Source organism: Solea senegalensis, linkage group LG20 (genome assembly GCF_019176455.1).
Source record: "Solea senegalensis isolate Sse05_10M linkage group LG20, IFAPA_SoseM_1, whole genome shotgun sequence".
Lineage (NCBI taxonomy): Eukaryota > Metazoa > Chordata > Actinopteri > Pleuronectiformes > Soleidae > Solea > Solea senegalensis.
In genome coordinates, this window is record NC_058039.1 from 14,893,449 (window position 1) to 14,917,662 (window position 24,214).

General features: G+C 42.9%; 1 protein-coding gene across 1 annotated transcript; it reads right to left on the minus strand.

Moving 5' to 3' along the window:
- Window positions 1-465: 465 nt before the first annotated feature.
- atp1a3a (ATPase Na+/K+ transporting subunit alpha 3a) lies at window positions 466-23,946 on the minus strand. Its single transcript, XM_044052495.1, has 23 exons — window positions 23,579-23,946; window positions 11,991-12,107; window positions 11,383-11,442; window positions 11,071-11,274; window positions 9,688-9,801; window positions 8,976-9,110; window positions 8,578-8,695; window positions 7,935-8,023; window positions 7,560-7,739; window positions 6,038-6,236; window positions 5,541-5,785; window positions 5,273-5,465; window positions 4,988-5,163; window positions 4,511-4,647; window positions 4,272-4,422; window positions 3,948-4,116; window positions 3,502-3,656; window positions 2,675-2,798; window positions 2,371-2,516; window positions 2,150-2,280; window positions 1,629-1,730; window positions 1,350-1,441; window positions 466-1,203 (listed from the first exon to the last, which is right to left on the minus strand). Exons 1-23 carry the CDS (start codon window positions 23,582-23,584, stop codon window positions 1,175-1,177), a joined length of 3,072 nt encoding a protein of 1,023 aa, XP_043908430.1. The 5' UTR covers window positions 23,585-23,946; the 3' UTR covers window positions 466-1,174.
- Between the last annotated feature and the right edge of the window lie 268 nt (window positions 23,947-24,214).

The window sequence follows — 24,214 nt, forward strand, 5'->3', positions numbered from 1 at the left end:
ACTTGACTTAAATAATGAAACTTGAGAGAAATCTCTTTTTCCGAGGACACAGAAAGATTGTGGGGTTTTTATTTTTTTCCTAACAGGGAGGGGAGGGAGAGTAGAGAGGAAGCAGGCGGTGAACGTCGGGCGGGAGGTATATTACGGGGGACGGAGGGATTGCACGGAGTTCACAAACAGACAGATAGAGGGACAGAGAGGGACAGAAGGGGCGGGGTGAAGGGAGGAGTGTGAGAGAGAGAGAGAAAAAGGAGGAGAGGTAGGAGGAGGAAGAAGAGGAAGTGGGAGAGAGTGGGCTTTGTCATGTCCGAATGAAAACAAGCAGCTCTCAGACCCACTCCAAACTTAAAAAAAAAGAAAAACATTTTTTACGCACAAGTTTGTTATTTAAAAAACACGCAGGGAGGAAAACGAGGGAGTTAAGAGAGCATGTGACCTTTTGTGAGTGAGTGAGTGGTGCTGCTGTTTTATGGAGAGATAGATTCTTTATTGACAGACGAGGAAGAGGGAGGAGGGAGGATGGCAGTAGAAGAAGACTGGCAGTGAGTTAAGTAGAAATAGAGGGAGAGAGAAGTAAAAGAGGAGGAGATGGCAGTGATTAAAGAGCTGGACGTTTCTCTGGCAGGGAAAAGGACAGGAAAAATAAAAGGAGGGAGAGGAGACGCCACTCGCCTGCCAAAACGTGGCAATAGAGAGTGGAGACAAGCTGCCGTGTTGTCGTCCTGCTTTGGCGAGATCGCAGTGGAACAGTCGGAACTTTTTTGACGTTGTAATCTTTAATCGTTGTAGTACATAATAATAAGCAAACAGTCTAAGTGGCAGAATAACGCTGTGGTGATTTTGGATAGAAAATAATAATAAAAACGGGACAGAGGGAGAGAGAGAGAGAGAGAAAGAAGAGAGGGAAGATTCACAACGCCGCTCCTCCCCCATCCTCTCTTCCTCTGTCGTTGGTCCTCTCATCATCTTGGTGTTTGCTTTTTTTTTGTATATTTCTTTAGGACATGATGGAAGATGGAGGAGTAAACATAGTTTCATGTACAGTGTGAGGATGGATGGAGGGTGGGTAGGAAGGAAGGAAGGAAGGAAGGACAGAGAGATAGGGGTTAGAGAAGGAGGGATGAGTTCAGGGGACAGGGATGACGGAGTGAGAAGTAAATGATGCTTTGATAATTTAATAGTAAGTCTCTTTTTCCACCCATCCTGCAGAGAGAGAGAGAGGAAGAAAGAAGGAAAACAAGAGAAAAGGAGACAGAGAGAATAGTTACCTACCAGAGGAGTAACATTTTTACAAGAAATGGAGCAGCATGTGTGCAGACGTGTGTGTGGTGTTTTGCGTGTGGTTGTACCTCCAGGGTTTCGGCGAAGGATGAGTTTTCGGATCTCATCGTAAACAAAGATGAGGAAACTGTACGGGAACGCACAGAACCACCAGCTGGGCCTGAGAGAGAGACAACGAGACACAACGTGAGACAACGTGAGACAACGTGAGCAGGACGCTGAAAATAACTGTGATTTATGATTTCAGGGGGGAAAATAAACATTTATTTGTGCCCTGAACATAAACACGAACATGGGTCATTATTGTGTTGATTCACTCTTTGAGTGAAATGTGTGACGTGACTCACTTGAGTGGGTACATCCGTAGTGCCACGTCCATGCCAGGGCAGTAGGACAGGAAAGCAGCCAGAGCTGTTTCCTCAAACAGGCCAAAGATCAAAATCTTATTCCTGCAAGAAAACAAATGCAAGTTGGAGATGAGAATAAAAGACATGGAGGGACATAAATACAGATTTAAATGTACGTCTGACTTGGTAAATGGTTTTAAACTTGACTGTAGAATCTATAAATCCAGCGTGTGGGTTTGTGTGAACTGCAAATGCTGCCTGGAGAGGACAGACGAGGACAATAAAGACAAGATGGAGGGGAGAGAAGCGACCAAACATAGCCTGGAATTAGGGCCATAAATTAAAGGTGTGTCAGTAAACCCTGACTTTCAAGTGACACCTAGTGGAGACTGGAGGGAACTGCGACAACCACAGACAGTTAAGACATCAGATCAGATGTCTGCGCTGATTTGGTTCATTTTGGTTCCACGTCACTGTTTCTTTTTGGGTTTTTTTTCCAGATGATATGCATGGTTACTCACTTCATGCCCTGCTGGAACACAGAGTTACGTCTGGTCTTGCAGATGATGACATCTGCCCACTGCACCACCACGATACTGACGAAGAAAGCCGTGTGGCAAGTGAACTCCACGATCTTGCGCTGCTCGTAGGTCTGCGAGGACACAAGAATATGAGGTGTGATTTTCAAGGCAACACACGTCTCTGAATATGTATGATATGTATAGTGTGGGATCATTCTTACCCACTGCTGCCCGTAACTGTCCTCCAGGTCGTTGTTGGAACGATCGTCCCAGTTGAGCCGGATGCCGACGAGTGTCGACGGCAGAAATCCATTTTCGGCCATGATGACGAAGTAGGCGAAGAAACCACCCAGTGCCTGGATCATTCCTGCAGAATCACACAGTTTGAGCTTTAAATTAAATCAGTTTAACCGTAAAATCCTATATATTTCTTTGTGGGGACACAGAGTCAGTCTGTGTCTATTTTCTTCAACCCACTGTTCTCTGTGCTGACGACTGCATGTTAAATGACAAACATGGACCTACCAATCTGTCCGTAGGCGATGCTGATGAGTCTCTCATTGACCAGTTTGTCTCTCAGTGGGTTCCTGGGCTGACGCTTCATGATGTCGCTCTCTGCTGCTTCGTAGGCCAGAGAGATGGCTGGTACCTGACAGAGGAGACAGAGAGAATGTTGTTGTTTTTCTGAATGTTAAACATTATACACGTTACAAGATGCCTTCACAACAAATAGATTATGTTCTTTGTCCATTGAATTTCTCTGCCTCTCTGTTGTTTATTGTTCCTTTGATGCTTTTAAATGACTCGAAATGTGCAGTCAGCGCATTTCAATAGAACCCATTTACTCTTGAGAACATTTCAGTGGCGGTCCCACACTGCCCCCTAGTGTCCTTTGTCCATACTACATTCAATCGACATAAGTGCTGGCTTTTGATTCATCGCTTAAACCTGTTAATGCTCACATGAAGCACAGGTTAGATTTAGGAGATTTCTCCTCATCTCTTTCACTGTTTAAATAAATACTGTGAAGTCTGTTATTTCATACATGACGAAAGAGTCTCAGCATTCATACATAGTTTGCAATGCTACTATATACCAGCAAAGCATGAACATTCTGGCTTCTTTTATTCATTCTAGCTGAACGGCAGTGTGCGTTAACTGTGAACATTCAGCCACCTGAGTACATGCCTGCCACGTTTGCTGGTTGAAACTGTGAATGCGTGAATGTTCAAAGGAAAACATGCTGTGCATGAGTGGACACAGACATGTTAGAGCAGCGAGTGTGCTGCCATACGTGTATGTGTCTGGCGTCCCTGTGTTGCCACTTGCTTCACTGTATGCGTTTCTCTCACCATGTCAGTTCCCAGGTCAATGCAGAGGATGGTGATGGTGCCCAGGGGCAGCGGGATGTTGACCAAGATGAAGAACAGGAAGGGGGTGATCTCAGGGATGTTGCTGGTCAGCGTGTAGGCGATGGACTTCTTCAGGTTGTCAAAGATGAGACGACCTGTGGAGACAAACGTTAGTTACATACAATGAATCGCGTCCTCGAGTTAAAATGTTTAAACTCCGCCTTGTACCCCGCCTTTATTTAGGTTTAGGTTTTATGTGTGCATCTTAAGTTTGTGAAGAGGGAGGCTTTTCATGAAGTGACTGAGGAGATGGACGACCAGGTAAATTCTGAAAATCTGTGTCTTGCTTGATTCAAGACGTGAGTAACGCAACATGAAAAGTCACCTCGCGTCCTCTTCTTCACAGTCGCCACAGGCACAATCTATCACGTTGCTTTTCCTTTTACCTTCTTCTACTCCTGTGACGATGGAGGCAAAGTTGTCGTCCAACAGGATCATGTCGGCGGCTTGTTTGGACACGTCTGAGCCGGATATTCCCATGGCAACGCCGATGTCAGCCTTCTTCAGGGCGGGGGAGTCGTTCACACCATCACCTGTCACAGCCACGATGGCACCCTGATGAAAAAAGAGCAAATAAGACAGTTTTAATTTCCATTTGGACACTGAAACAAAAAAAAACACAGAACACTTTCTTTCATGACAAGCCATTGTTTTCACAGGTACAGTACATATGTGTGAACCTGTCTATAAATATGTGATAATTAAAGTACCTGTCTCTGGCAGCCTTCCACAATGATGAGTTTCTGCTGAGGCGAGGTTCTGGCAAAGACAATCTCTGTGTGATTCTTCAAAATATCGTCCATCTGGTCCTGGGAAAGTTCTTTCAGATCTGTGCCGTGGATCACACAAGCCTTGGCATCCCTGCACAACAAAGACCAGGCAAATGAATCAGTTGTGTCCTTACATATAAACATAAAACTGCAGCTAAATTATGTTTCCTGCATCTCACCTGGGGTTGACCTGGCTGACGGGGATGTTGAGGCGTGCAGCAATGTCTTCCACTGTCTCGTTGCCCTCGGAGATGATGCCCACACCCTTAGCAATGGCCTTGGCTGTGATTGGGTGATCACCAGTCACCATAATGACCTGAAAAAGAAGAGGAGGAACAGATGAGAAGAGAGAAGGACAACAGTAGAAACTTAAGAGTAGAAAGAAAGAGGAATAATTAAGAAGTTTTCATAGGACCACAGCCTTCACATTTAGGAGGGTGCAATGATCTGCACTCACCATCTTGGTGACCTCTGTCTCTACCTAAGGTACATTCCAAACATTTACTAAAGGCTAGGAAAATCAATTAACTTTTATTTTAAAGCTATTATAAACATGTAAGAGCATTCGTGTGGGTAGTGTATTCAATGTCTGCCAATGAAACCTTCGAAATGTTACACACTGGACATTTAAATGTCAGGTTTGAACAACCGCCCACCTTGATGCCAGCAGAGCGGCATTTGCCCACGGCGTCAGGCACGGCGGCGCGGGGCGGGTCAATCATGGACATGAGGCCGACGAAGCAAAGGTTGTCTGTCTGGAAGTTGACGTCATCTGTGTCGAAGGCGAAGCCTTTGGGGTACTTGTCCTCTGGCATGAACACGTGACAGAAACCTGAAGGAGTTAGGAAAGAAGAAAGGATTAAGAATGAAACACGAGGAAGTGACATGACGAGGCTATAAGATTACAGATTTATTATTATCCCAACTGTTTAATTATTTACCCAGTACTCTCTCTCCCAGTCCTCCCAGTTCCAAATAGGCGTTTTGGAAAGCCTCCTTCAGCTCATCGTCCATGGGCTGCTCCTTGCCCTGCATCATGATGGTGGAGCAGCGGTCAAGGATCCTCTCTGGAGCTCCCTTCATCACCAGCAGGTAAGGGCTTGTGGTTTTGTCCTCTGTTTCGTGAATCGAGAGCTGATGGGGGACAAAGTGTCAGCATTACAACTTGGTCCTAGTTTCAGTCCATGTTATTGCGAGCCGGTGACAGACCTGATACTTGTTGGTGGAGTTGAAGGGGATCTCGGCCACCTTCTTGTTCTTGTCCCTCATGATCTTGACGGCGCCACATGACAGCTCGATGCACTTGAGCAGGGCGGACTCTGAGGCGTCTCCGGCCACCTCACGCTTCAGGATGGGCAGTGCCTCCTGGCCGGCCTTGAAGACGGCGCGGTTGCACAGGGCAGCGATGCGAGCCAGAGACACCCATGTTGTGGAGCTCTTGTCGAATGAAGAGCCTAAAAAGGGTTGGGGGGAAACAAAAAGAAAAGTTATCTCAAGTATCTAAATCTGCCATATACCTTTGGGGGTTGCCGAAAGCCAGTGGTGTTTAGAACTGAATAAAACCAATGAATTAATCTAAAAACTGTACTGTATCAACAGTGATGTGATGTGACGCTGATCACTGGTTTATGCAACGCCATAACATTCCTGTTACCTCACAGGATGACGGTGTTTTAATGGAAGCGGGAGCGAGTGGAAACTCTCACCAGATTGATCCTCAGTGGTGTCGGCCTCGTGGATCTGGTTGTCGAACCACATGTGGGCCACGGTCATCCTGTTCTGGGTCAGCGTCCCCGTCTTATCGGAGCAGATGGTGGAGGTGGAGCCCAGAGTTTCAACGGCCTCCAAGTTCTTCACCAGGCAGTTTTTGCGGGCCATTCGTTTAGCAGTCAGCGTCAGACACACCTGAGAGAGGAGAGACCAAAGCAGAGGAGACGGGAGACGGGAGACGGCAGAGCGGGGAGGACAATATGACAAAAGTGGAGAAAAAGAAACAAATCAAAGGAAAACGAGAGAAAGATAATTAGCGTTTAAGTTGTAAACTAAAGAAACAAATGAAAATCTCCAGGGTGGAAAAAACTGCCAGTAAGTAGACAAATCTGTTAATTCGAACATTTCCAGACATCTGAGAACTAAAACACCTGGAGATGTTCATCCTGTTTATCCTTCAGCAATATGCACTATAAATCCTGCCCACGCATGAAAAAAACAAAAACACAGCCCAACAAGCGATGCAGAGAAAACATGAGGCACAAACGAGTGAAGCAGCAAAGCCAAGCAGCGGTGCATCATCATATCATCATGCCAAATGCGGCATAAACCACGAGCCAGACAGAACTAGCAAAGGCCAAGCAGCGGCCGAATTCAGTTCAAGGTTATTTGCCTAAAGTAATTACATTAGCTAGCCGTTGTCATTGCAGACGGCACCACGACTGTTCTGGAAAAGATAGAGCGAAACCTAGGGAGGAAGACGGAGAGAGAAACAGATACACAAACACATATGGAGGAGGTTGCTTTTAAAAAGAGGGATGGAAGCAGAGATACACAAACATCACACCACCGTCACTACAAATACACACACTGACAAACACTAGAATGTTAAAGCACATAAATACAAAGATATACAAGTGCACAATAGAACAAACACAACAACAACGGACAACAGGAGGAAGCAGAGGTGAAAACAAACTGCACATGTGATGAGACGAAAAGCCACAACACTCTTTAACACACGTTTACTGTACACCAGCACAAAACACTCTCAGACATGAGCGAAACTGCAAACTTTTCATAAATATCTGATCTGGATTACATTTTCCATTGGAAGTGCAAGATAATTAATCACAATATTTACAACGGTGCGGCTTTTTACAATACAAAGTGAGCGCCTTTGTGTTTGTGTTTCATGACACTTGCGCTGTTTGGGCATCGCTGTGTCAAAAATAACGTATTGTTTTCTGCCCTTGTGTAATTAAATATACCCAAGTCTGCACAAACACAATAGAAACTGAGAAGACACAAGAACACATATCACACATAAATACACAAAAGCACAATAAAAGGACAGTGGCTTAGTGGAATCACGTAGAAAACCTGGTAAACACACACTTCCTGTTTCTCTCTAGCAGATAAAAATAAAATGTATTTCATCCTCAACTATTCACCTCAAAAACCACAAACACACACACACACACAGAATAACAGCTTTTTATTTCTCCACCAACTCACAGTGACTGTGGCCAGCAGTCCCTCAGGTACATTAGCCACGATGATTCCAATGAGGAAGATGACAGCCTCCAGCCAGCTGTAACCCAGGATGATTGACAGGACGAAGAAGGTCACGCCCAGGAAGACGGCCACGCCTGTGATGATGTGGATGAAGTGCTCGATCTCCTTGGCGATGGGCGTCTGAGGAGAAGGAGAAAGTAACAAACTGAATGCACTGAAGCTCAGATAACTAAGAAAACATCTTAAGGAAAAGTCCTGTCTTTATATTAAGAAATTATACACGAATGAGCGACTGAATAACAACAATAAAGGTGCAAAAAAACAATAGTTTTTTTTAATAAGAAATGTTTTCTGTCTTGTTAATGAACATATTACCTTGCCGGTCTCCAGTCCTGAGGTGAGGGTGGCGATGCGGCCCATCACTGTACGATCACCGGTGCACACAACAATACCACGAGCAGTTCCTGTAAACAGAGAGTAAAGAGTGTAGTTCTTATAGAAGTAAATATGTATCTTTAATAGTTTATGCATAAGAGGAAGAAAGAGTAAAATTGTGTAAGAAAAGATGAATGAATGGAGGCTGGAAAAGGCTATGAGGGTTTTAAGTAGGCTCTGGATGTAATGTAACATTAAGTCCATGAGAGGGCGCTGTGTTCTGTTCTTCTTCTCGTCTACCATCTTGAGCAACATAGTGCCTGGGGTTATTTGCCCTTTCCAGTAAGACAGGGTGAAAAAAACAGGTACAAGGTTACATGGGGTCACACTTTGAGTCATGATCAGGTTCCTCTGCTGTCCAGTGATATTACAGACTGCCGAGTCATGATCAAAGCAAAGCAACCTGTGTGTGTGGCGTCTTTATTTGCAGAACTATCAGAGCGCTGAACCAGAACAATACAAACATACTCATGCAGCTATAATGTATGTGTGAATACACACACACACACACACTCGCTCGCTCGCATGCACGTACACAGATACTGTTTATGGGTTTTGGAGACAGTAGAGGTGGTGAACTTACCCTCGACACAGTTGGTGGAGAAAAAGGCAATGTTACGGGTTTCCAGGGGGTTGTCATGGGTACAGTCAGGTGACCTGGTCTGAGGCTCTGATTCACCAGTGAGGGACGAGTTGTCCACCTGGACAAAGCAGGAGAAAGTGAGTACATGAAAGAAACAGAGGTACATAAATAATATGACATAAGACAATATAAGAAGAGGTTTGTAGCTTCTGGATAAATCAGAACTCCAAAAGGATTCAGGCTACAGTTCACTGTTTTAATTCAAATGTTAAATATCTGTCAACTTATCAGAAGGTTTCCAGAAAAAAGAGCGGACAACTGTCACTCATACTATGTTTCTGACAGGCCTCTGAGGTGCCTTCTGTCTCTTTAATGACAGGAGCGTGTCTGTGTCTCACCTTGCAGCCGTGGGAGGAGATGATGCGGAGGTCAGCGGGGATCCTGTCTCCTCCCTTCACTTCCACCAGGTCTCCTGCCACCACCTGCTCGGCATTGATCTGCATCTTCTCTCCCTCACGGATCACCAAGGCTTGCTGGAAACACAGAGAGAGAGAGAGAGAGAGTATTTCAGGAACATTACAGTAAAATAATACTGTTTTTTTTCAAAGCAAGCTTCTGTGAAAATACTAGTTAGAGAAAGTAAGTAAAAGTAGTAAAAAATGTAAATGTAAGTAAAATGTAAAACAAGCTCTGCCAAAAAATGCACCCCCTGTTTATTTTATTTTGTCAAGAATTTGGGATAAAATAGTTGTGCTCATGTTATATTTGGATGTCTTCTTGTATATGAGAGTTAATTTCACACGTGTAACAAGCTTTCTGGCTAAATAAAATAGGGGAAGCAAATCTTGGCAGCAGTAAAACCGACTCTGCCGAAAAATTCACCCCCTGTTTATTTTATTTTGTAGAGCATTTGGGATAAAATGGTTGTGCTCATGTTATAACTGGATGTCTGCAACGATGCCTAATATAACAATGTCGTTACTAATTATTTTGGAGAAGATAAACACAGATAACAGTGAAAAAAACATATGGAATGCCAGAAACTACCACCTTTTTTTGTCTTACAAAATTGCAATTTTTGTTAGTGTATGTGTGGATTTTAATTAGTACCTGAGGGACCATGTTCTTAAAGGACTCCATGATCTTGGAGCTCTTTGCTTCCTGGAAGTAGGAGAAGCAGCCGGTGATGATGACGACAGCTGACAGCACGATACCTAAATACAACTGCAGAGGCAGAGGCAGAGGCAGAGAGAGAGAGAGATAGAGAGAGTGAAAGAGGACAATGAGGCTTTCATCTTTAATGCACAACACTAATTAAAGCCACTTCACCTTTATCAGGAAAATATGTCACATTAGATGATGAGGAGAGAGAAAAATAGACCACAGGGGAGACATAGAATAAAAATGTGAGTCATCACTGAGCCTTTGAGGAGAGTGAGAGGTAAAAAAGCTAGTTCAGGAGGTTGACACTCCTGTTACATTAGAATTCTAGAAATAACAAAGTTTGAACCTATCACTTCACTGCCTCGCTGTGGACCTGTCAAACACAGACCTGGAGGCTGTTCATCTGTGTGCTGTCTACTCTGTTTTAGTGATTTTATGACATGCAGCCACAGTTACAAGGATTCAATCCCTTCCTGTACAGGACTCACATCTACTGTATGCCCTGTTCCACCATAGTGTGATTGAATGTTTTAGGCGTATGACACATCCTTGTCACTCAGCATGACTCTGCTCTCTGACCTGACATCAAACAGTGCTGACCTGTGAACACCCTTCTCTCACCCGCACATGAATAACACCAGGGGTCTCATGCTCCCTGTGGTGGACACTAAGAGGAAGGTGTCAGTGAAAAGCACGGCTGCCTGACACAACTCAACAAAAAACAGATGACATAACCCTGACACACACTGACACAGCATTATCCCTCAGGAGAAGTGGCTCAGGATATTGGTTTCTTCGGGAACATGATGTGCTGGAGGATAGAGAGCCCACACCTACCTACAGTGTAGTAGTGCTGTATATACACTTACACTCTGTTACTTGACTATACATTAATCAGGACTATAGTTTGAAAACAATACTACTGACAGAGTGTCATCTCAGCTGTCTTCTACCTCGGCCTGTTGTTTATTGTTATTGCACAAATTTGCCAAAACCATCCATGCAGCTGTGAGATTAACCACCATGCAGTTTATATAATCTGCACTCACATCCTTGACTCGCTAGTACTTGGTCGCTGCTCCAGGAATGTGCAGTTTAAATAACTCTAACCTCTAATCTGTCATATATTTTTCAGTTTTGAGAAAAAGAGGTCACACAAGGCATCATGTTCCTTGAGACTCATGTTCTCTTTAACAGAGAAAAGACACATAAAACAAAGCTAAGCAGGTTTAAATTCAAATGTAACGTGAAAAGTGGATGCAATAATGAGTATGAGTTATCAGCACCAAAAAACTTCCGTCTGTCCACTACACCCCTGCTTATACTTACGTTATCCCCAGCGGGCTCATCCTCTGTGGCTGCCTGGATGGCGTAGGCCAGAAAGCAGAGGATGGCGCCGATCCACAGCAGGATGGAGAAGCCACCGAACAGCTGGCGACAGAACTTGACCCACTCTGGGGTGGTGGGGGGTGGAGTCAAGGCGTTGGGGCCATCCCTGGCCAGGTACTCTGCTGCCCTGGCATTGGTCAAACCCTTGAGACGGGCAGAGGGATATGGAGAGGAAAAGAGGGAGGATGGGTTAAAGGGGCAAGCAGAGAAAGTGTTAAACCTTTGGTAACAGTGACTTGGACAAAAACTTACCTGAACAATATCAGTGTTGTATTTCCGGCAAACCTCCTCCACTGACATTTTGTGTTCCATCTGCAAAGAATGAAAGAAACAAAAAACTGTGAAGCAGTTTTAAATGTATGTATTTATTTAGTTATGTATTTATCATATTCCTGAAATGAGTCTGCACGTTCTTTTGAACCATCTCAAATACTTTCATATCAGAAGAAACTACTATGGGTTTCTGCAGGCCTTTACACAACAGGAATAAATTGTAAGATAATACAAATCTGGCACACACCACCTGTGTGTAGCACAACTGTAAAACACTTGCTATGAAATACTACATCTCCCTCATGTCTGTTTTAAAGAGACAGATTAGTTTACAGCTGGATCGTAGGACTTTAAATGCTGGAGTGAAGCCAGGTAACACTATCAATGATCCATCTGCTCAGCTGGGACTTTTAAAAAGGCTTTAAGTTATTCTGTGTGTGAAAAGTTCGACACTAACAGCTCTGCTGACTTTAAATGGGATTTCTAACTACTGCAGTATTTGATGCTTCAGCTTCTAAGGCAAGTTATGTTGCAGGAAATGTCCTGAATGAGGTTGTGAAGGAAAGTAAAGGAAGCAGAATACGTACTATGGGCACTTCCTTCTTCAGGTCATCCAGATCCTTGCCTCCCTTCCCCTTCTTGGGCGACTCCTTCTCATCCTTGTCCTGCGTGGTGGCCACGCGGTAGCTGTCCGACCGTCCATACTGTTGACAGACACACAAAAGATCAATAAATATGGTCCTGTCAAACAATTCAAATTCCTACAACAACTTAACGGCAATAGAGCAACCAATAGCTTGAAAGAAGTGACACACATAGTGTATTTTGAGAAGTTACTAGAAAGTACAACTTCCTTGCTCACCTTCTGGTGGCTCTTTCCACCAGAATGTGAAAACTGTCCATCATTTGTGATACAGCATCGGAGAGTTAGAAGAATCTCTCAACACCGTTTGGTTGTCGTGACATCACTTCACGTGGGTTTTTCACTCTCAAACGACTGATGCAAACAACACGAACGTTGCATCATCAACGGATTTAGATAATTCACTTTGCACTGCAGAAAGGAAAGAGTGGTCATCGCTCTACCATTGCTCTAATACGAATACGTAATAGAACGTGCTTGGCTTCCCAAATCCAGATTTTCTTTCCACGTTTGGACGCAGTCAAAATGTCTTGATTGAGATGCAAACTTAGCCGCAGAGCCCTGGTGAGAGAAGGGGGAACTCTGCACTTCCTGATTAGATTTGGCATCAGCGGAGCTCAGGACTTTTTCAAGGGCTGCACTTCAAATGCAATTTGCACCAGAGCTATTTAAGCTGCTGGCATTCAGACCAAAGAGAACACTGCTGTGTCTGAGAGGAGCAGTCAGGAAAGAGGGTGATGAGGGGAAAATGAAGGGCCAGGAGAGAGAGGGGAGCAATGAGAGTGTGTCAATGTGTTTGTGTGTATGAAACATGAGGAGACTGTCAGACACGTCTGTCAGTATGGTATTCAGTGGAGCTCTGCCTAAACCTGTGTAACTTTGTTTGTCAAGTATTTGCAGTCGATAATATTACACCCCTAATAACTAATTACTTACAGTATTTGATCACATATTCTCTTAAGTTAAAAGTTTCTACATCTTAAAGGGCTTCACACAGGAATGTGCACGATTAGCTGAGTTAATAATGAAATGACCCTTCTTAATCAACATTCCTTGTATTTTCAGAAATACAAGACAGATAAATAATCAGCAATGTGCTTTGAATGTACAATGGTGATTATATGATGTTATTGTAGCCCCCCCCCCGCTGTCCACAGATGTTGTAAAGCAACACAGAAGTCAATCTGGGACAATCTATTGATTCAGAAAATTTAACTCATATTGAGGCATCAGAACAGCCTAACAGCACTAATAATGCGAACATTATTCTGACAGCTGCTAAAAACTACAACTGCACCCCTCAAACCAATATGACATAATTTACCCGCAGGTGTGATCAATTATGACAGTTCTTGGGTTGTTTTCTCACAGTTGACTTGTCTACATTTAAAACATGAAGCAGAAATACATGAGCTTTTTCGAGGGTGACGCTACTTTGCCCTTTGGCTCAATGTCAGCCTAAAAAAATATTGCTCCGTTGAGCTTTCACATGCTAGTAATGATGTGCTTACGTGCGTTGCTAGTCTGCTCCGGGGATTACTACCTTTTTTTCAAATCACAAGTTTTCCCAGCATGCACCAACCAGGATGAACATCCTGAAGGTCTCTAGCAAAGAAGTGAAATGTCAGCCAGCTGCTCAGCTTAGCGCAGCATCTCCCATGGAAACAGGTAAATGTCAGAATGAAAGGCAGGATGTGAGCAGTCCATGTGAAACACAACCTGCTCTATATGTGTTGACATTCATATTAAATGAGTAAGGCATACCACATTAACTGCACTGGAAAGTTAGTGCTTCAAATGAAAAAAACAATTAAATAGAAAATCTTTTATCATGATTGACAGCTAAATATCTACATTTTTCTGCCCATTGTTTTGTCTCATGAGGCAAAAAGAGAAGCAGAAAAATGTAAAATGTCAACTGTAGCCCAGCGGGAAAATATACTGTAGATTTAGACGAGGATGTCGAATGACTGTGTTTTTCAAATTACAGAGCACACTCATCGAGACAACTCATTATATGCTAATTGGGTGTAGGATGCGAAACGAATAAAGCGAAGTGTGGGTAATTAAAAGAATCTGCCGCTGGAGGAAATCTCTACGATGTTAAGAATTTAAACAGCCTGTTTAACCTCATGACGTCCACTCCACTTTTACTTTCAGCTAAACTAAAATCAGCCAGAGGCATTTTCACAGTTTACAGCCGAGTGCACTTTCTACCACGGACACATTATGACTTGACACCATCAAGCAGATGTTCACAGCTGTGCTGCCCGGATACAAATTCACATATTGAGAGTCTGATTCTGTTTAACCCTGCACGATGAGAGGGGAGGACAGATTTATTTTGGGAAAGCTCTTACATGGATTAGTCCAGACAGGGAGGTTTTACACTGATTTGATGGCTGGTCCTCTTGTCTAACACCTGTTTTTTTAACCCCTGGATGAAAAGATGACTACAGACTATCTCAACAAGTCTCCCAGTACAGTTTTTTCCTGTTTTACATCAGAGTGTGATTTAGGCCTGAACTTTGACCCACAGCATATGTACTCTATGTGGAAAGATTTTGACAAATTGTAACTTTGACAACAAGTCTTACCACCTTTTACTCTGCCCTCTATAGCTGTGTTTCTATACAGTACAGGAAGTAACTATTATTCCCTTTAGAAATAGTACAAAAATAACAGCCTCATCTGTTCCATTTTTTAAGCATCCTTCCTGGGGTACCAGAGTAAAAAGGTACGACAGTCAATCCCTTGGGACCGGTGTAAATATTCCATGGCAGTCAATTCTTATATACAAAGCCACAAAAGAGCTGCTGGATAACCTCCTCTGTTGTGTTGCGTTCAATGTCCTGCACCTGTACAAGGTCAAGCTACAGAGTGTATCTCATGCTGACATGGCCATTGGGAACACAACCCACATAGAAAAACAGATACAAAATGTTGTACCTGACATTGCTGACCATTTGTATACAGTCCCTGACAAAAGTCTTGTCACTTATCCATTTTGTAGAAAAAACAGCTCATAACCTACCTTTAAATTAATCCATTGGTTTTAGAAATGGCTCATATGAAAGCTAAAACCCTCCCAAATCATGTTCAATATACTAAAATAAATTTGCTTCACTGAAGAAAGATTGATCATTTAATGAACACAGAAAGGTCAGATTTTGGTAAGACAAAAGTTTTGTCGCCTACAGAGAGTAATGTGAAAATTGAACAAATAATTTACTTCAAATACAAAAATATGCTGCATAACATCAGCAAATTAAGCAGTGGTGCTGTGAGATCCATATTTAATATCTTGTATGACTTCCATGAGCTTGCAGGACTGCATCCATGCAGTTCGATAATGATTCATACAAGTCATCAGGAATAGCTAAGAAAGCAGTCTTACATGCCTCCCAGAGTTCATCAAGATTCTTTGGTATTGTCTTCCATGCTTCCTCTTTCATTCTACCCCAGACATGCTCAATGATGTTCATGTCTGGTGACTGGGCTGGCCAGTCCTGGAGCACCTTGATCTTCATCGCCTTGAGGAACTTTGATGTAGAGGTGGAAGTATGCGATGGAGCACCATCCTGCTGCAAAATTTTTTCTTTTATGTTTGGGAATGTAAGAGGGAGCTAATACTTCTTGAAATTTTAGGCTATTGATATTGCCTTCCACCCTGCAAATCTCTCACACACCCCTTTACTGGATGTAACCCCAGACCATGATTTTTCCACCACCAAACTTAACTGTTTTCTGGGTGAATCTCGGATCTATGCGGGCTCCAGTAGTTCTCCTGCAATATTTGCGGCGGCAGTGATGTAATTCAACCGTAGATTCATCTGAGAAATCCACCTTCTGCCACTTTTCCAGCGTCCATCCTTTTAGCAGGCTGTGGGCCTTGGCAAATGCCACACATTTTTTTAATTGCCTTTTGTTAAGTGATGGTTTCTGGGCACAGAGGCCATTTCGAGACAGAATTCTACGAACTGTTCTGGTTGACATGGGGACTTGAGGTGACCAGGCCTGGTGAAGCTCTGCTGCAGTGGAAAAGGGGCTGGCCTTGGATTTTCGAGCAGTTGTCTTGCAGGGTCTGCCGGACCTGGGCTTGTCAAAAACATCTCCAGTCTTTTCTAATCTTTTTCTTACACTTTGTATTTGATGCTGAGACACATTGAAGTTGTCAGCCACCTCAGCAGTGGATCTGGTCTTCAGCCTCTTGATAATCAACGCTTTGGTCTCAGGGTGAATCTTAGGCATGTTGTCAGAGGTCAAGTTGCAGTTGAAGTGAATGTCTGGTGTGATGGGGTTCTTTTTATACACACCCGCTAATTGATTGATCAATTATTGATCACAGGAGAGGCTGTAATCTAGGATTGGGTGCATCATATGACAAGGCGACAAGACTTTTGTCTTTGCAAAAACTGAATCAGTGGGCTTTACCAAGCTGTGAACGTTAGAATGCTTTTCAGAAGTTTCATTTGGCACCAAAACATTACTTCAAAAACTGTTGGGATTAAAATTAGCCATTTCTTGTAAAAAAAAATTGATTAGACATATATTTAAGGGGCACTTAAGGTCAACTTGTACCCAGGCGACAAGACTTTTGTCAGGGACTGTACTTAAGCATTTTGTGCATTGAGTTTACAGTGTGTAATACACCTTAAATAGTTTTTAGTCCATTAGGAATATTTTGTTTCCATCTGTGAATGTGTTCATTTTCTGCTTGACTGCATACCTGATGATGTTTCCATGCTGTTGTCTTTTTGTGTGCATGTGTGTGTACATATTCATATGCGTTTTATGTGTGTGTATGCCGCCATCTGTGAGGAGGTGCATAGTTTCCCTCGGGCAGTAGCTTGCAACAGGCCGTCAGATTACTGCTGTTTACTACACTGACAGATTAACCCAGTGAACAATAATAATCCCATCTCAATCACCCTTTCTCTCCCTCTCTCTTTCTCCATCACATCGTCTCTCGTTCATCCATATTCATTCACTTACTGGCGACATTGATTCCTTTCTTTCCAGGACATAAATGTACTGAATATATTTGAATTAATTGCAACTGAAACAAGACAAGAGAGGAAACACCTAGTGTTAACCAGTCAAATCAAAGCAACGATAAAAAGCAGCAAAAATGGGCATGACCACCTGTGCTGCTCTCTCACTACTTCATTTCCTTTCCCTGATGCTCACACCTGAACTGCACGCTGACAAATGCAGTGAACACATATTTCATGTCACTGCTGGAGACCAATGATGCCTGCTCTGTTTTTCTAATTGTTTTTACTATTTCAGCCTTTCTTAATTTATTTTCTTCTTGCCTAAAGAGCACTGGGCTCTAATGAATCACACACAGACTGTGGGGCACAAATGTCACAATCACTAGTGAATATTTTACTGGATTAAACAAATATGAGCAGGGTGAAATCAAGAAAATTGATTTTTGATAATCATCAAGATTATTCACCTCACCGCACGATACCACTTTTCATTTCGACAGCCGATTTCTGAATCAAACCAGAGGTGTAAGCTACTTTTCCATGTATTGAATGTATGACTACTGCGGGGGGTTTGTTGGACAAAACAAGACTGATCTGCAGAAGTCATCATTATGAGGGATGCAAAAAATGGCTTTCACAATTTTCTGGACAAAACAACACATGGATTAATCAAGCAAAGATTAATAAATAATGCTAAGAATAGTTGCAGCCCTTCTGTATGATGTACATGAGTATAACCTTCAATGCCACTTAACACAAAATAGATTATCTTTGTCCAAGTTACTGTTTTGTTACAGACTGTATAACCTGAGGATGTTTCAGCAGCATCCATACAGATTACAGATTGAACAGGTCGACATTCTGCAACACAGAGAACCACCACAGGTGTGGGGTCAGCCATTTTTTAATCTGCTGAAATCAATGGTCCAATCTCAGACATCAAACAGGCACATTTAATCAACGCAACAAAGCCCTGTTCATGCATAACTAATTCATCTCTGGTTAAAAAAAATAATACATTCAACAGATTAAAGGAGGTAGATACATATCTAAGTATGACTGAAAGTGTCCAATCTAATGATCATAACGTGGCATTTTAAAATGAGCTGTAAGATATCTTTAATTATTATTTTTTGATTAGTATCTCGAAGACATAGATATTTTATTAGTAGGGCTGAAGAATGAATTTTATCAAAATTGCAATATTTGTTAAAGCCAAAATGTGTGTCTAAATATCCTTTTAGATTACGTATTGCCTTGATCTGCACACATCTTATTCAAGAGAACATCTTTGTTTTTCCCAGATCTGCACAAATGGCACTCAGTAATCATTTTAAATATGTTTTTCGAATGAAAATGAGAATAATAATGACCATTCCCTCTAATATTGTGAATCATATCCACTGGCAATTTAATATTTATCCACAATCGTTCAGCCCTATTCATTAGTTTCCATTTACCACATTTGTTTGGGCCGTTTTCTTTGGTATTCAGTTCAGTTCCTCTTTGATTACGCCATTAGTTAAACAAAACCGCTCTGGCTCTGAACCAATTGGTATTTGGCCAATTTTCCAACTAAATCTAATAATATTAAACTGACCAAACTGTCATTTTATTTTTATTTCTTTTGAATGGAGGAACTTCAGGAGTTTCATAGCTGTTCTGGTGTCACAGTGGATCATAGTGACCACACATGTATTATCACACAGATCAGTGGCCAGACTGACCTAGAAAATACTGATGGACTGACACACACACACACACACACCCACACCCACCCACACTCAGAAACCATAAGAGGAATCCTCCCACATCTGTCACACCCTTCACCCTAGCACTTTGTTGACATTCTCCTCCCTCCAGGCTGCCCATCTGTCTCCCTGCTCGCTCTGCTTTGACCTACTCATCTGCACGGAGGTTTAATCACAAGGAGAGAGTCTGTGCCACATTCACGATGAAGACTGTGTAATAACAACGATGCTGTCTTTAAGTACGTGCCTTTCCATATAAATAAAATAATATTGTGACTTGATTGTGTGAAAAATCTGCATAGATGAAGGCTGGGTGCGAGCAAACACTTCTAACAAGGCACGCCACAGATTTTGTGCTGCTTCTCCACCATTTAGCAGCATCTCACCTCCTACAGTGCTTGAGAGTGCAATAGAAAATGGCAGTTTTTGATTGATGGCATCGACTTTCAGTGGCATAATGGGTGGCGGGGATTCAAGGTTCCCTAGCAACATCCAATCCAATGGCTCCATCGAAATAACTGGAGGTCAAACGTGGTTGAGGGAGAAGGCGTTTGAATTTTCTAATGATGTGCCTCATGTGAAGGTGTGTTACGTAATACTGTTGCTGTGGTCAGTGAGCAGTGACGTTTCACTCTCTTGGACAACCGGTTATCCTTGACGCCCACAGTGACTCTGTTTATTACAGCTGTTTCAGAATCAACAGAACCCTGATCAGTCATTAGTAGTAGTATGGATCTACGCTATAGACGGAAGCTAGTGGCGGACGAGAGGGTGAGAGTCTGCACTGATGAGATATTGACGAACTGGAACAATGATACAAAACGGAGTCCAGGGACCAAAAGGACATATAGGGTGCAACTTGAATCACATACGTGAGGATGCAGCGTGCGTGGCAGAACATAAACAGATAAGTGATATCCAACAGCCATGTGCTGTATCATTTTGTTCACGATAATTACGGTACAGTAAATCAACGACTGCTGCTGCCGTGTTTCCATGGTGGTACGGTTTGGTTTGGTAAAGTACGGTACACTTTGGTATGGTAAAGTCCTGGGTAAGGCTAGCGTTTCAACTAAGAATAGTACCTTTATTTCGTAAGTGGAGTGTGGGCTGTTCCCGATGGCCAAATCAGCGAGATAAGTAGCGTGATGTTGTACTACTGTATCTCAACAAGACCTTGTATGAGAATAGACTGCAGGGGAGTGACATTTTTCTCTCGCCCAACCAACTGACTGTTGTGGTCGGAGTTGGTCTAGCTCCACCCTGACTTACCATACCATTTCACTCTAGTACCGCAAGGGAAGGGTGCCAAAAAATGCAATGGTTAGGGTTGGCTATTTTGGAACTATTTTTAATGGAAATAGTACTTACTGTACCAAAACAAACTGATTCACTTGATGGAAACACGGCATATGTTTATGCCACCTAAAATCCTTTAATTTCTTTATGCAGTTTGGTGAGGGAGTGACAGAAACTTCAGTGTTCTATCAGACATCTAATGCCAAAAACACTAAAAGATGCATTCAAGGAATCTTGTAACTATCTGTTCAACTCGACTAATGTTTCCTTTAGTTCTCTGAAATTGACCTGCACAATGTAAAGTGTGCGGATGGAAATGGAGCCACTACAGAGAAGAGACATTGTGATGCTACTACTGCTGCGTGAATCAATATCTTCATCATGTGTGGATTAGACACCATGAGTGAGTGAGAGCCTCCCCCCTCTGACACTCACACAGTCACAACACGCACAATCCTTTCTCCACTGCCATTGGCTCTGCCTCTGAAGCTTCCGCACCCAGTGTATGATGGGATATCAGATCATGCATTTCTCCTTGTACATGTCTTTTTCTCCTTCAGTGTGCATTGCTCCATTTTCTTCTCTGACTACAAAATCTGCTCCTTCCTCTGTGTCATCCCTGCACATGAGCAGCTAGTGTCCCACCACATCCTCTTGCATTCTTCACAGCTCCTCCATCTTTCCCAGTACTCACCCTTCTCAAGGTGACTCACCACAAAGGCATCTCCCTTTGCCTCTCATCAGTCAGTTTAAAGACTATGCTCAGATTACTGCCACATTTTTAAATTCTGATTCAATAGAGATCAGATATGACTACACTAAATACTGGATATATACACTCCCTGGCCACTTTATTGGATGCACCTGCTTTTTAACTTAAATATCTAACAGGTCAATCACATGGCAACAACTCCAGCATCAGAAATGGGGAACAAGATTTAAAAGACTTTGTTTGGCACAACTGTTACTGCAAGACAGCCTGCTCTAGTTTACAACAAACATTGGTCCAAACAAAATAGAAAATATCTGGCTCAAAATGATAGAGAATGTAAAAGAAACTCAAATTACCACAGCACGACAAACACTGAAGCAGATGGGCTACAGCAGTAGGGCAAATGGTGCCAGTCATGCCACTTTATAAGGTCTCCTCTGTACCCAAAAATGTATATCCACTATAAGATCCCATTTGGAAGTCACAATATTTTTCTATTTGTCTACACAACCTTGATAAAAAATATAAATTAAGTCTCTTCAGTCTGGTAATTGGAAAATGTCTCAGTTGGTTTTGCTTAAAACTTGGCCCTGCTCCCTATGAGGTCAGACGACCGACCTTCGCATCATCTCCTCTTTTCACCCACCAACCCGATACTTGCCCCCAGCAGTGACACCGTGCATCAATTGATTGGACCAGATCAATTTGGCCCTGCTGCCTCGTCAACTGAACCTACCTCAGACTTTCCCCCATCCCCCCCGCCAACGCCCATTTCACCCAAATCTGCTCTTACTCCTCCCAGCCGGCTGGCAAAATCATGGGAGTTTCCACTCCCGCCCCACACGCACCATCCTCCTTTGCTGTAGCTGGAGTTGTACGTGTCTCTCCCTCTGGCGATTTTGCTGGACAGGATTTCAGACCGTGACAGAGCTGGCTACGTTTCAGCAACTTGGCCTTTCTCATCCCAGCCCTCCTCCTCCTCCCTGAACCTCAATGTGGAGCAGAGGAGAGACCCATCATACTCCATTAGCAGGGATGTAGCATGACACCACGTAGAAATGGAGCTGAAGTTGTCCTCCAGTGCATGTAAGGCAATTCATAGGCTCGACATCACACAACAACTGATACTATAATGCAAACACAATAAATACAGAGTTGTAAAACCTCAACACAGAATATGGACACTGGATAAAACTTTACTATAATAGTGCAACGGGATCACAACGGTGGATTTTTATGATAAATTACATCATGACACCTAAATTTGGTGGCCAAGTCAGGATGTCCTCCATGACCGCATGGTTTACTGAGGTTTTTGGGGAGTTACAACCAGACAGTGGAGGCGTTGGTTGTGTCTACACTCATGTTCCTCTGGGATTATACATTTTCATGAGTGTGTAGGGGTAAAAGCAGGATTGGGCATCGCTGAGGGACCATTTTGACGCACTTGTCTGTGTCCTCTTGTGCTTTTCCAGACCAGAGCTGTCTCTGAGCAGAGCAGCACCATCAATGACAGTGAGGGGACTGCACTGTCGCATTATGTAATGTTTGAATGAAAGCGCACCAAATGCTCAAATCCAAGGGGGGGGGGGATTACATGGTTTTCATTCCCAGCCCTGATCATATAATCTACCTGCATATTTCCCACTTCACATTCTCATAATGTGAATCATATTATTAATCCCAGTGTTCTCTTTTGTAAGGACTATAAATGACAAGAACCACACACACACAGTATTTGATGATGAGGAGTTGCTGCAGTCAGACTTGGATCAACAACGTGATTATTCCGCAGTCCAGGCTGCGGATTTTCACCAGCAGACCATAATAGTGCCTTATGAACATGACATGATGACATGATTACATTTATATGATTTCATGCTGTCTGACAATAATCGAGCACTTATTCCCTGGAGCAACTGCAGCTCCTGGCAACAGATTTAATAATAAATGTATTTACTTTGAATCATAGCTGGATAAATGCCGTTTTCATTTTTACCTTCTTATAATAAATACAAAGAAATGAAATGACGTCGGTAATTATAAACTGCATGGGCCTGCGTCGATCTGATTTGCACAGTTACTCGTTACATTACGTTTCCCCATCATTCTGCACTAATGTGGTGTATTGAATGGCTTGTAACTTAAAAATAACAGAGTTGTGTTTTGATTTTAATCATGACGATAATAATGATGTGAATGTAAGTCGTCCATTTTGTGCCTCTGTGGTTCAAATTGAAACTGTGAAAGTATCCACGCCCCCCCCCGTGAACGTGCACTAATATTATGCATATTTCATTAATTTCCTGCTTTTTGTTGTTGTTCTGTGGTGAAGGCAGAAACACACTGAACGTGAATTTGACTCGGAGAGTGATAGGACGATTACGGTACCGTTACTGTAACGCGTTACCGCCCTCCGCCGGTTCTATCGACTCTACTTCGGCGCAGGTTTTCTCCGAAAGATAACGCACAAAAAGCGAGTGTTCAACAATGGTACGAACTGTAAAGCGTTCTATGATATCAGCGTTGAGTTAGCGCAGAAAAAAAAAGCAAAACATAATTTAACCAGATGTGACGCCTTCTTAGAGGAAAATAGACCCTGCTGTGTGATTGTCAGTGGAAATCACACACTAACAGTTTGACAGATAATGATGCATTCAATGTCACACGTGTCTTCCCCGTTTAACGTTGCACCGCTAACTGCACCAAAACCCGACATTTTTTTTATCACGGTTAAAAGCAAAAGAGAGTTCGAGAAATGTCTTTCACTTACCCCCATTTTGGCGTTGTCAGTCGGGTCTCCTCAAGCAAAAATGAATCTCTATAACCGGAAGAGTTTGTTTAAAAGGCGGCCAAAAACTGTCTGATAAAGAGAAGGAAAAAACTAAAATGGATCCCTTCAGATGACAGCTATCTCTGCGACTAAAACAACATAAAATCCTACAGTATTGTGTTTCCTTAAGAGGAGCGGGCATAGAAGGGGGACTTGACAAGGCAGCGTTTCATGGAGCACCTTGGCGGGGACTGTGTTCAGCTGGAAATGAAACAATGTCTTATTTTAACCGGCATTAAAGGTTGAAATGACGCGCAGCCTCCGCTGCTTCTCCACCGACCGTCTCCCAAATGATGCCGCTGGAAAGTAGAGCCGCACCGGAGGCTTCTTCTTCGGATGCAGTCTCCCTCCGCGGGCGCGCGCAGGCCGGCAGGCCACCGCAGCGCGCAGGGTTCCCTGCGATGTGTCTCCGCGGAAGAAACCAGGGCCAGACAACAAATCCGCATTAGACTGCTGTAGCTGCCTTTATAATGCACCAGAAAGACAGGTCAAACATTAAATACAGTTGATAGTTAATTAGTACACATTTGTAATTAATACAAGACAGAACAATTAAGAAGACTGCTTAAGGTTGAT

Bases quoted from the DNA above. Each gene is read 5' to 3' on its own strand.
- atp1a3a (XM_044052495.1), bottom strand. The intron at 7,740-7,934 runs GTAATATGTTCA...CCTTCTCCTCAG, and splicing joins CAGGACTGGAGACCGGCAAG to ACGCCCATCGCCAAGGAGAT. The intron at 2,517-2,674 runs GTAGGTCCATGT...GTGATTCTGCAG, and splicing joins CATCGCCTACGGACAGATTG to GAATGATCCAGGCACTGGGT.